Raw genomic sequence first — 13390 nt, forward strand, 5'->3', positions numbered from 1 at the left:
ACGTGACTTTTGAAGCAAATGAAATATAGCTTATCTATTCACACAATCTGTGTAGTTGTATAAATGAAGAATGGCATCACCTGCTTCACAAACTAAATACAACTAATTTTAGTTTCGCTGCAGGAAACTTGTTTTAAAGGAAATTTGAACATTAATATCGTGGTATTGCTAATACCCAAAATAAACTAGAAATAGTTCAACTTAATCAGGTTTCAGCTGACGAAACGGATTTACAAAAATTGAAAGGTCTTAATAGATTTTTCTTGTCACTATTTTTTTAAGTAGCAATTATTGAAAACGCATTTCTTTCCTCGGTTAAATCAAGGGATTCAACACATAAGTATCAATCACTAAAAACAGATTTCATTTTTCAACTAAATCAAAGGATTCAAAACATAAGTATCAATCACTAAAGAACAGCTTTCGTTCCTCAACTAAACCAAGGAAGAAAACAAATAAGTACAAATCACTGAAAAAACAGATTCTGTCCTTCAAATACATCAGGAAAGTCAACGAATTACTTCTATTCCTTTGGTAACTTTATGTATTGCTTTCTATATCAATTACTAAATTGCATGTGTATGGTACGTTTTAATAATTTTGCGTATATAATTGGCTTTACCAAAAGTAATCAAACAAAAGAAAATCTAACATCAACAGTTAAATCTTTATTAATCAAAATTCATACATGATTCAGTGAAATATTTTCTCGTGTTAATATTTGCATTCGTAAATTTTTGTGTAAATATAAATATTTTTAAAATATTTGTAATAACAAATACATCATAATGCAATCAACAAGGAATAGTGAGGGCTATATCACCAAAATAAATATCACTTAACCAGTATTACTACTTCAGTTTTATCCATTAGACATACAATTCCCCAAACCTGTGCCACAGCGGTAACTTTGTAAGATTATGACGCTAAAAGCCTGGTTTCGATACTCGTGATGGGTAGAGTACAGGTAGCCAACGATGTATCTTTGTGGTTAACAAGAAACAAACCATTGATATTTTAGGATCGTGAATAAAGTTAACAATAGAAACAAACAACATACATCAAATTGTTGGCAGCGATGTCAAAGCAATATATATATATACCTTTCAATAAAATCCGGATATTATATATTGTTTACTGAGATGTAAATTTTTTAACTGTAAAAGTTTCAATCGGATTATATTTTTCTACTACCAGAAAAACCTGAGTTAGTTTATTTTTGTTCTTTATACAGATAGAGTAGTCAGGAAAATAAATAAATGTGTTGCTTGGTATGAATGAAATAAGTCACTACTAGGACTCGAATCAAAGAGAAACTGAGAGGTACTTCATCATTAAAGGTGAATTTTACAGAAAAAAGAAAACTTTGTAGTCAAAAGGACTGCTCATACTGACTAATTTTGCAGGTTCACATTTTTTATAAAAAATGCGTACTAATAAATGAAACATAGAACTTGGTGCAGAAAGAGCCCTTTCCGAGCCGCAATCCGAACATTTTAGTTTGTACGTTTGCCGCTAGGAAAAGTACTGTGACGTAATATTTGTCAAACAAACCGCCAACGCTAGCGCGTTAATGTAAATAATCATGGCCAGTACATACGGAGAAACAGAGGCGGAGTTTGTTTTAATTTTGTGTTCTGAATAGTGTCGAGTATCGCCATATTAATTCGAACCTACTCTGAACGAACTCAGAACAGTAACTTTTGACACAGATCTGACAAGTTCTAGTGATGAAGACAATTTCACGAGCGAGAGTAGCGGAACTGTGAGTGATACTGATAGCGCCCAGGCCGGTTGCGAGTCGATCATACCTCCAGTGGAAGAATGGTAAGCCTAAGTCATGACAACAAATATGGTCTGTATTATTTCACATGCAATTTTAAGCATCTCGAAACCTGTCTGGTGTTTATAAATTATTGGTTTCACAGACTGGGTTTTATTTGTTTATACTTTACCGACTATGGTAACTAATACTCGGCCCTTCCACAATCATTGTACCGGGTATTTATGACTGGTTCGTTGGTACAAGAGTTGGCGGTAGGTGGTGATGACTAGCTGCCTTCCCTCTAGTCTTACACTGCTAAATTAGGGACGGCTAGCACAGATAGCCCTCGAGTAGCTTTGTGCGAAATTCAAAAACAAACAAACAGACAATTTATGACTGGTAACAAAATGAATTTTAATTATACGTCATAATTCTGTCTGTAAAATCAAATTAAGTGTAGAAGTCTGAATAGTTAATTTATCTTGAAATGTTAAATTTGAAAAATGGAATTCTTCAAACTTTTCCATATTTAAAAATGATACAAAAACATCTACAGAATGATCTACCAGCTTTTAAACTTGGAATATACTCTATTTGGGATAAATTTGTCCACTGTCTGGACTAGGAAATCAAGGTTTCACTGACTTTCAGGTGCCACAAATGCAAAACACGCTCTTGAATGTGAAATGTGTATGTCTAGTTGCATTCTTCAAAAACTTGTACTTGTTAAATTATTACATTATACTAGTTATTGTTTATCGCTTTATACTGCACAAATACCTTTTCGTGATGGCAAGGGATGGCTTCAGAGGAGTGGAACCTGTACGCTGCATGCTGAGATCAGTCCTCAGCTCTACACGAAGAAAGATGGTTGGGACGATCCTGTCTACTGCCGATGGTATTTTCAGTCTCAACCTGCCTGGCTTGAAACCCACGGAATCCAAAACAGTGGGATCCGACATAAAACATGAGCGTTCAAAGTGATCTTGACAAAGCTTTGCATGGTGTGAAGGAGTCCAGTTCTTCCTATTGACCATCCGCACCCACTGTCGCCACCTTGCCGGTTCCTTCTCCTTGCACGGAAACGAAAAGAAGCTTTTGCCCAATGCCGAACCGTTTTTACAACCATAAACAACGCAGTAAACCATGTTATCATAAAACAATCATAAAGTAGCAATATCAAGACAAAAAATAGTCTCACAAAGTATGTAATCCGAAAAAAGCACCGATAGATTTACAAAAAACACCAGCACTGAAAGGAACACAATGGTCGGTGCGCAACGAAGCGTGTTTGGCAACTATTACGTCATAGTTGTAAAACGTCACGGAAACAGCCGAACCACCGAGAGGAACTTGAGTTCGAGGACCCGTAAATTTTGTTTCATTTTTTACTCAAAAACTAAAGTGTTTAAAAATATGGCAACCACATAGGTATTATACCTAACCAAAGTACAGTTTCTAAGGCAATTATTAAATTTGTTGAAAATTAATCTTTAAAATAAATATCAATTGTCATAATTTTTGTATATGGAAAAATGTTTCGACAATTATACTTCATTGAGCAGTTTGAAATATGTGTGTACACTTAGAGTTGTACTGGTTCCTCCTATGCTAAATATTATCTTTATAGATTAATTTGTAAGGTTGTTTTTTAGTTTGCTATCAATTTTTGATTTGTACTAAGTTATTGCTACATCCTAATTTATCAATAAAGTAAGTAATTTAACGGTATTCTTCTATACAGAGGAGTATCAGCTAGTACAGGGTGGCCCGTAAGTCCCTACCCATCCATATGTTATTATGTTATATTCAATTACGCATGTATTATAAATTTGTTTCCTTTTTTCAGAGAAATATGGCCGATGTAAGCTTACAGAGCGTATTGTGAAAAGTACGTGGGTACATGAGCGCGAGAATGACGGACAGCACACAGATACACTGGATACATAAGATATATGGATGGGTAGGGACTTACGGGCCACCCTGTACACTTCTTTTATTATTTCTCCTAATGTTAAATAGCTACAAGGCGAGCTTTGTTCACTAGTACCATAAATTCTATGGATATCACAACACTTCCATAATATTTTTATAATTACTGACTTCCCTGAAAATTCTACATATTTATGAAAATAAAACATCGTTTGGTAAGTAAGAACAACTATGTGTGTATATATAAGTATACGCATATATAATGTGTTAAAAACATTCTCAGTTTATGCATCATTTACTTAATAGCTATACGAAACTGCATAACAGTTACACGAAACTACAAAAATAAAACCAAAAGGACATATAAAAAAAGTAAGAAAGTCAACCGTTAATTACATTTATCGGTATTTATCAATTTTACAGTATACTAATACAACGCTACTTAAACAACAAAGTCATAGTTTTGGTTACCTCGTGTAATTAATGCTTGTTATATAATGAAGTACTGGCCACACTGTGAAATTTATGGATTAGTTATGAGTTACGTGCGAGAACTTACAGCACCAAGCTTTCATATTACGATTCATAAAACAGACAAATTTAAGGCACTCAGCCAGAATAAAGTTCTTTTATAAATTCCAACTTTATTCCATCTGTTCACTATTTGAATATTTTAAATCCTTCGCCTATCTTATTTCTATGATTTATGTTAATAGCTATATAAGATGAGTTACATGTCAAGAAATTGGTTGTTGATGTTGTAATATATTACTGAGACACTTCGAATGAAACTGAAATTCATAAGATAACTTTTTGTTTTCATTATATTATAGGCTTTGTTGAAGTGACCAGACATTTCTTGTTTTTTTAAATATCTAAACGTATCTGTTGTTGTCAGTAAATGGTTGTTCAGATGCGAAATCTAGTGAGATAACCCTTTTCTTCCATGCGATATATTTTGCTTCTTTGTGTCCAGTTAAATTGCTTGGTGTTAGCCTAATACATATATCTAGTAACATTTATTTCTTGCCACCTTCCATTCTAGAATGGCTGATGCTTATTTCAACAATACTACTTTTTTATAATAGTCATAAAGTTGGTGTAGCATTTCCTCAGAGTAAAGTAAACCGACGTAAACGTTAAAATAAATTAAAATGTTCTGGATTAGCACGAGGGTTTTCTAATTTCTGTTCACTAACACAACACACGAGTAAAAGAAAAAGACGTGACCTTTGTTCTTCAGCTACGATTTTAAAATAGTTCTTTTGTGTGTGTGTGTGTGTCAAACTGAATACATTTTTACTTATTTCGTAAAATAAGTAATTGGTTCTTGTATGGATAGTGAATTTCTTGTTTTAAAATTACATTGGGCAGATAGCCCTCGTGTAGCTTTGCGCGAAATTCAAAAACAAACAAAACAAACAATTACAAAACACATAATGATCAGGACATGAAAACTATTACTTCAACAAAGTAAACAATCATGTAACAAATAACATTATTAACAGCAACACTAACAATACATATGACTACAATACCCAACTACTCACCAAAAAAATCACACTAACTGAACTCAAACAAACAATCAAAAATAAAAAAAACAACAAAGCACCAGGAAATAATGAAATACAAACAATTCTTCTCAAAAAAGGCACTCCAAAATTATTTGACCACCTATTAGCTATTTTTAATTTAACTCTATAATCTGGATACACCCCAGTTTTTTGGAAGCAAGCTAATATATTAATGTTCCAAATAGGAAGGAAAACCAGCTAATAAGCCAAATAGTTATAGACCGATCAGCCTGACCAGCTGTGTAAAAAAAATTCTTGAAAGAATAATAAGTAATAGACTCTCCACATTTTTGGAGAGTTTACTTAAAATTACCAGAGGAACAAAACGGATTCAGAAAGTATAGACAAACAATAGATCATTTAGTTAGATTAACTGAAACGATAATAAATAGCTTTAATAAAAAAGAATGCACTGTCGCTTGTTTCCTTGATACAGAGAAAGCATTCGACACTGTATGGCACAATGGTATTCGGTTCCGTATGTATGAAATGGGATTACCGCATTGAATTATTCATTGGTTATCTAACTTTTTTGGAAAATAGAAAATGTAGAATAAACGGAGAGGAAACTTTCTCGGAGTTCTTCACTCCAGAAGCTGGTGTCCCTCAAGGAGGGGTGATTAGTCCTATTCTCTTCATCATGTATGTGAATAATATGCCACTTAAAGACCCAAATCGTGGATTCACGACACAGTTCGCTGATGATGTAGTAATTTGGAAAAGTGCCCCTACATCAGAAATAGCAACCACTAACATACAACCTCAACCAAACAGATTAAATGAATACTGCAAAAAATATAGAATTAAAATAAACACAGCGAAGTCACAATTAGTCATATTTTCAAAATCAATGAAACATCAAAAAGTTCAACCCCAGATTTACATGAACGGAGAGCTTTTACAAACTGCTACATCTGCAAAATGTTTATGGCTAACATATGATTCTAAACTTACCTGGATAAACCATGTAAATAACATAAAAACTAAAATTTGACGAAGAATAAACTATGCTAGGAGTCTAATTGGTAAAATTATGGAACAACCCCTGAAAACATCATTAAAATATACAAAACATATTACACCAGTAATAGGCTATGCAGCTCCTGCGTGGATTAACGTAAGTGAAAAACAATTGCAAACCACACTCCAAACATTACAGAATACATTAATTGCAACAGCATATAGAGTACCTAAAACCACTTCCTCAAAGTTCATGCACAAATACTCAAATGCACAAACAATACCAGATAGACTTCTGCATGGTACAATAAAATATTTTGATAAAAATTTGCGAAAAAATGAGTTGTTATGCGAACTAGACAGATATTGCATATATGATGAAGAGAGACCTAAACACGTCTCCCCGTTAAACTTGTACATTAGATCTTTAAGCTAAAATCAAGTTTAAAAATAACAATAAAATAAAAAACGACTTAAAAATAAAAAACGACTTAAAAATATAACAAATAATATATATATATAATAACCAACTAGTGCTAAAATAAAACAGGCCACCTACGTTCTAGACTTATTAAAAATAATAAATTTAAAAAAAAGAAAGAACAATATATATAGACATTGCGCTGAAAAGGGCCTTAGTTTCGTTATGCTTATCACTCTGGCCCTCTGTATTTACTTTAAATATACTAATAAGTCCACTCAAACAACGTAAAGGAAGGAGGAAGAGGTCTAGTGTACCTGACCCTCCTGGGTATACAAATTTATATACCCAAACACCTAGAGTGAGAGAGAGAGAGAGAGAGTTGCTGTCGAGTTACATAAAATATGCGATGAAAAACAGTCAGTTCATTTGTTGCTATGCGCCACCTATGCCATTAGTAACAAAATTTTACTATTTACATAATTATTTGAGAAATTCTATAAAATACACAAGTTAACAAGATTAAAAATTCCTTTAAGGTAAAATATAATTTACAGCCAGTATAGTATAATTTCAGTTTGTAAAATTATACGCTAACATGTACACTTGATGTTCTAGTATTATTAAAAGTGTTTACGAAGACTGTTGCCTTTTCAACAAATCTCTTTCTTTTCTGTAATAAATCGTTAAATATATTTTAACAGATAATTCAGTGGTATATTTTTGTTTTAGCCTAAGTCAGTCATAAGTAATGTTTTTTTTAAATACCCATAAACTAATCCCTGTTCTTTTAACAAAATATTCAGTTTTCAATAGTTTAACTGATTCTTTAAAAAATCTCCTATATAAAATACTTATAAAAAGTTAGGCTTTTGAGTAGTATTAATCTATTTTAGTTTGTTGGAGAAAAAGAAAAAAAAATCCCTAAATTGTAGGCTTGTAACTGTGAGCCAATTATCAAGTTTCCGGCAGTTGAGGGGTTTCTTTCTTTGGTAAGTTGAGTGAATGTTCAGCTACATGACCTTGACCTTTACAGCTTCTGATGTGCACAACTAAACGGTTTGGAAAAAATGTACGACCACATCGAGAGCAAGGCACTAATTGTTCCAAGTGGTTCTGCCAAGTAGCTTGGGCCATAGCAGCAAAATCTACTGTTCCATCTTCTAACAAAGCAAAACATAACGACGAAAGTATTAGTGTAAGTACTTTAATGAAACTTAATCATAACGCTAGAAACATGTTTATGCTATAACGCAACGCGTTCTTTGCATGACTTAGTTCTGCTAAAACTCTGGAGTTATTAATCTATTCTCAGTTTTCTAAGCTAATTCCAAATTTCTATAAGCAAGTAACAAAACATCCAATTTATAGATAAAAATAATGTAAAGTTTATAATACCTCTACATTGTGTAATAACACTGACTATATACGAAGTTGAAATCAAACTTTTTGTGGTTTAACCATTAAAAAATAAATATAATATAATCAGTATAAGATTGATCATTTTAGCAGGATAAGGTTTTCAGAAAGTTAGTTTTCTCTAACTTCAGTTTAGCTGAAGCTTACCTTTAAATATTGGTTCGGGTTTCTTTGGCTCTGGTCTCTGTATTTCTTTGGGAAGTTTACTGTTTTCTATTTTCCATTTCTGTAGACACCGTGACTCATGCAAGGAGATTGACGTGAGGTCAAATTGTCGACCACAAATGTAGCAGGTGATAAGAATAATTCTTTTAAGGGCAGTTTCTATCAACCTTTGCTGCTTATGAAAATATATATAAAAAAAAGAATAAAAATATTAAGCTCTTTACTACAAATCGTAAAGATTTTCAGCGCATACCTTATAACCGCTTTTCTGAGTTAAAGTATTTAGTGAAATAGGAAAAACAAAATAAAATCATGTTTTTCCTCTTTTACAAAAATGGGTATTTTGGGGACTGAAACAAATACTTAATTTATGATACCCTTTTCTTTGAACTGCCAGAAACTATGGTCATTATTAAGCAGTTTATTAATTATTAATTTACTTGTTTTAGTAGTTTGGGTTTTTAGGTCATGAAGAAGTTCGGAAATTATTAAACTTGTAAAAAGTGGAAGTTTAATTTATCTTCAACTATTAAATTGTATTTATTCTGTTTATTGACTAGAAATATAACTTATTTAAAAAAGAAAAGTGCGTAGGTTTGCTGAAATGAGCAGATGTTTCTACAGTCTCTGATCAATATCGCAGTCAACGAGAATCACCGAAAGCTGGCTCTATGCAGCTAGAGCCATCAAATCTTAAAGTCAATTTTGTAGCGTATTTGTTTGTCCACTAACTCATCCCCCAGTTTTAGAGCAGCTAGGACTAAACGTAACAGGTGTGTGTGTGTGTGTGTGTAGGGAGTCATTATCTAAATTGCATGGTACCTCTACCTAAGATGGCTAAAATGCGCCCGGAAGATCATCCATACATGCTGAGATCTAAGTACTGAGTTTCAGAGTCGCTGAATCTGCATCTGGCATCTTATTTTGTATTCCTGGATCCTTTAGTATTCCAAAGGGATCCGTCCATGGTATCCAAGACCATACGTTTAATTCCGCTGGATTATGAGTAGGGTATGCACAGATGTTTTAACTTTCTTCATGTACGGATATTTTTGTGGTAACTATAAAAGTTTTCCCACTCATTTCAATCTTAGTCCCATCAATTTATGATACGATCAGTATCTTTGCAAGTCAGAAATATTTACACTAGGGTACCTAGCCCAGTCAGTAATCATACAGAACGAGTATGTTTGGTGGCGTGGACTCAAATTTGTGATCTCCAGATTACGAATCAAGTGCCCCAATCACCAAACCGTGACAGGCTTTGCGTTAGAAGTAATTGGAGATAGGGAAGAAACTTGACAGGTAATTGCAAATCATGAGATGGTTTTTTTTAATTCCACACCAGAACACGGATATTTTATTCTAGTAAAAGTAACATCTGTTACATTCCACCAAACCAGTAAGCTCACACAACCTTCTGAAACTCATGTTAAAACTATAGAAACTCATGTACAGTATTGTAGAAAAGTATTAGGAAAAGAGAATATTATGTAACTATTTCTATTTTATGGGACTATTTCTTTTATGCCATTACAGAATGTAGATTTCAACACTATGGTAATACTTTATTGATCCCTGTTGACAACTGAATAAGCCAGGATGAATAATTATCATTCTTTAGAATTACCATATACCTCTACCAAGGACATGTCATAAAGGTTATATTCTAATGGACATACTGATCAAATGTAATGTATGAAATAATTGTCATCGTATCCCATACAGTGTCTTAACTAAATAGAAAAAAGCAGCATTGAGCTAATATGCTAGAAAAATTAATTTAACAGCACTTCACAAATAACCTTGATAAAACAATGTTTAACACTATATATTAAGTTTTGTTTTCATGCCATAGCCTTAAAAGCAAGAGAATTGTCAGTAGAACAGAGAGTTCGCATGAAAGCTTTACATGATGCTGGCCGGTCTCCGGCAAATTGCTGCAGATTTGAAATGCTCCCCAAACACTGTCGTCAAGTGCACCCTAGATCCTAAGACCAAGACAAGTAAATTTGTAAATAGGAAATAAAGAGGTATAATACATAAACTCAATGATACCGACGTTAAGTATCTTTGTTTATGCGACTTTCGGGACAGAGGGGAGACTGCTATTGATCTCAAGTATGAGATAAACGACCATGCATCAAATGACGGAAAATTGTCCAGAGTTTCAAGACGACTCAACAAAAATGGAATATTTGGTCGTGTAGCAATTTTAAAACCTTTACTTCGATCTCGAAATATTGTGAAGAGACTGAAAGTTTCTAAAAAGTACAAAAACTGGACTGTCGACGATTGTAAAAAGTGTTATGGACGGATGAGTTCGAATTTGAAACATTTTGTTGAAAGCCTAGGTTGTACATTAAGCAGAATAAAAGTAAAAGATATTTACCTTAATGCATAGTACCATACCACGACAGTGTGGTGGTTTAGGAGTGTTTTTTGCTGAGGCGATAGGAAGTATTTGCAAAATAGATGGAATAATGGACCAGCAAAAGTACCATCATATACTGATTCGTCATGGTATACACAGTGGTTTGGATATTATTGGTAAAGGATTCTACTGCCAAGAAGATATTGACCCCAAACATTTATCCAACCATTGTAGAAATTACTTGATGAAGAAAAATTACTGAAGTCATTCAAAGGATGCAATGGTCCCACAGAACCCCGATCTTAAACCAGTTGAGCAGAAGGTCTGGGAATTGATAGATCAAAAACTTGAAAAATCAAGGGTTACTTTTAAAGAAATTCTAAAGGAATACATCAGAGACGTTTGGAGTAAAACCCCAAAGGACAGTTTGATTAAATATGTTGCAACAATGCCTGGAAGACTGTCTGTAGTTATTAAAGCAAAAAGGGAACACACAAAATATTAACCGTTTGCTGAACCCAATAACTTCCATGAGTTCCTGTTGTACTAAATATGAAGATGAAAAAGATATTGATGTTTAACCTGTGATTTACCTCCTATTGTTTCACGTGTGATTTACCTCCTATTGTTTTATCTGTGATTTACCTTTTATTGTTTCACCTGCGATTTACCTTCTATTGTTCTTTGAAAGTAGCCTGAAGTCTAATTCTTGACTTTTTCCTGGCACTTTTTCTTGCTTTATATTGTACAGTAATATGCAAAATCGTTAACAATTGAAAACTGTTTATTTCTATTCAACTAAAATTATTTGAGATTTTTTCCTTCAGTCCAATGTTCGTATCTTATGTTTTTCTCCTTCTTTTTGTTTTAAATTTCATATTAGACTTAAGTGTTCATATCTATCTACACATACATAAATATGTGATGTGTTATTAAAACTGCAACATTACTTTCTTGTAATTAGAACGAATTTTTAAAACTGAATATGTTAAACATGAATCAATATTTATAATCATGTGCTACGTCTAACTAAAATTCCACATTTATTTCTTTATTGAAACATAAACTCATTATTTATAATACTGAACTAACTGGCTGACAGCAACAGACGAACTGAATAAATCATATACCAATTATTATAACCATCAACGTTGATAACTAACTCTAGTCTGCCCCCCGCTAATACAACCGTAAATCTAAGAAGGATTTACAACGTTAAAATCAGGGGTTTGATTCTTCTCGGTGAGCTCAGCAGATAGCTTTATGTGGCTTTGCAATAAGAAAACACACATATAAACACACACTCTAGTCTAAGTCGCTTATTACATGTGGCTGAAATTTTGAAACCTTGAATAAAGTTCCATACAGTAAAATCATACACATCAATTTAAGTTAAACTTCCTTCTGAATAAATAGGAATACAAATTTCTAAAAACGTCTCGCTTAAAACATAGGATATACCAATACGACATTCTTGTTTGTTTGTTGAATTTCGCGCAAAATTATTTACTGGCTAGCTTATTAGCCGTTCCTAATTTTGAAGTGGTAGACAAGACGGAAAGCAGCTAGTCAATGACATCCACTAGCAAGTGTTGGTCTACCCTTCATCAACTAATAGCGCGATTGCCTTTCTCGTTAGAACAGCCTCACGGGTGAAAGAGTGAGCATGTTTGGTTACGAGGTTCTATCCCAAGGTCCACAATCGAGCACCCAAGCCAGCCAGATTATATGGAACCTTACAACATATTTAATGTAAAAAGTATTCATGCTAACTCTTTATAATTTATGTACTAATTTTTACAATAGTCGGAATTTATTACTTTTAATAAAAAAACAGTTAATTATTAAAGTGCAGATGATTGTGCTCTTAGAAATAACAATAGTGTATAGAAAATAATCTGGCCAAATTTTCAATAGTTTCTCTAAACTTCTTCAGCATCAAAAACTAACAAAACTTTCAACAAAGATAAAATTTATGATATTGTCTTAATAAAGCAACTTTAAAACCCCAAACCGTCATGTTTATTTTAAGCAACCTATCCAGTTGAATACATAGGATGAAGAATGTATATAAATATAGTATATAGTTTTAAATATTAATGGGATCCAAAAAATTCCCACGTAATTGTACGAATATATTAATGGATTTTATGAATGTTCATTTCTAACTACAAATTGTTTGAGAAGAAATATGCGTGGTAACATTATTAAAATTCTAATTGATCTAGATATTTATAATTGCTTACCGGTTCTTCAGTATCCTCAGTAAAAACGTTATTAGTTTTTCGACCTACACCTTCACTTTTGGACTTGCATGCCCTCTGGTGGACAGGTAGGCGCTCTGGAAAAAATGTTCGACCACAATTAGAGCACCGAATAAGTTGAGCTTGAAATGCTTGCCATGAGGCGTCACTGTTCTGATCACGTGACACAGTATTGTCGCAGTCTGGTTTTTCAGGTTCTGGTTGTTTTTGCTCTGGAGCTGGGTCCTCATTTGCAATTCTCCACTTCTACAAACAAAATTGGGCAACTTTTTTTTTTCATTACAAATACAAAGAATCTAATCATTCATAACACTTTAAAGTTTAAAACAAGGTTAGGTAGTTTTCTCGATAAACAAAAGCAATACTCTCCAAATGATGAACAGTACAAAAAATAAGCACACTACAACTTATACAGTAAAGTGACAGTAATTTATGAATATATTTTTAATGCAACTAAACCACTGTTAAAACCCCTATTCACATTTATCGAACCCATTTAGAAAACGTATGTGAATA

The 13390-nt window shown here is 33.0% G+C and overlaps 1 protein-coding gene across 2 annotated transcripts in view; it reads right to left on the reverse strand.

Annotated features, from left to right (window-relative positions):
- Positions 1-6775: 6775 nt before the first annotated feature.
- LOC143253950 (zinc finger protein 474-like) overlaps positions 6776-13390 on the reverse strand; it is a 38631-nt gene continuing 32016 nt past the window's right edge. The window contains exons 4-6 of one of the 2 annotated variants that reach the window (XM_076508593.1): positions 12857-13120; positions 8219-8408; positions 6776-7815 (exon numbers count right to left, since the gene is read on the reverse strand). In XM_076508593.1, the coding sequence (XP_076364708.1) occupies positions 7610-7815; positions 8219-8408; positions 12857-13120 (660 nt within the window). In that variant the 3' untranslated portion in view covers positions 6776-7609. Of the gene's footprint in view, positions 7816-8218; positions 8412-12856; positions 13121-13390 lie in introns of both variants that reach the window. The other variant, XM_076508592.1, reaches the window with a different exon arrangement.

Source organism: Tachypleus tridentatus, chromosome 6, assembly GCF_004210375.1.
Source record: "Tachypleus tridentatus isolate NWPU-2018 chromosome 6, ASM421037v1, whole genome shotgun sequence".
Classification (NCBI taxonomy): Eukaryota; Metazoa; Arthropoda; class Merostomata; order Xiphosura; family Limulidae; genus Tachypleus; species Tachypleus tridentatus.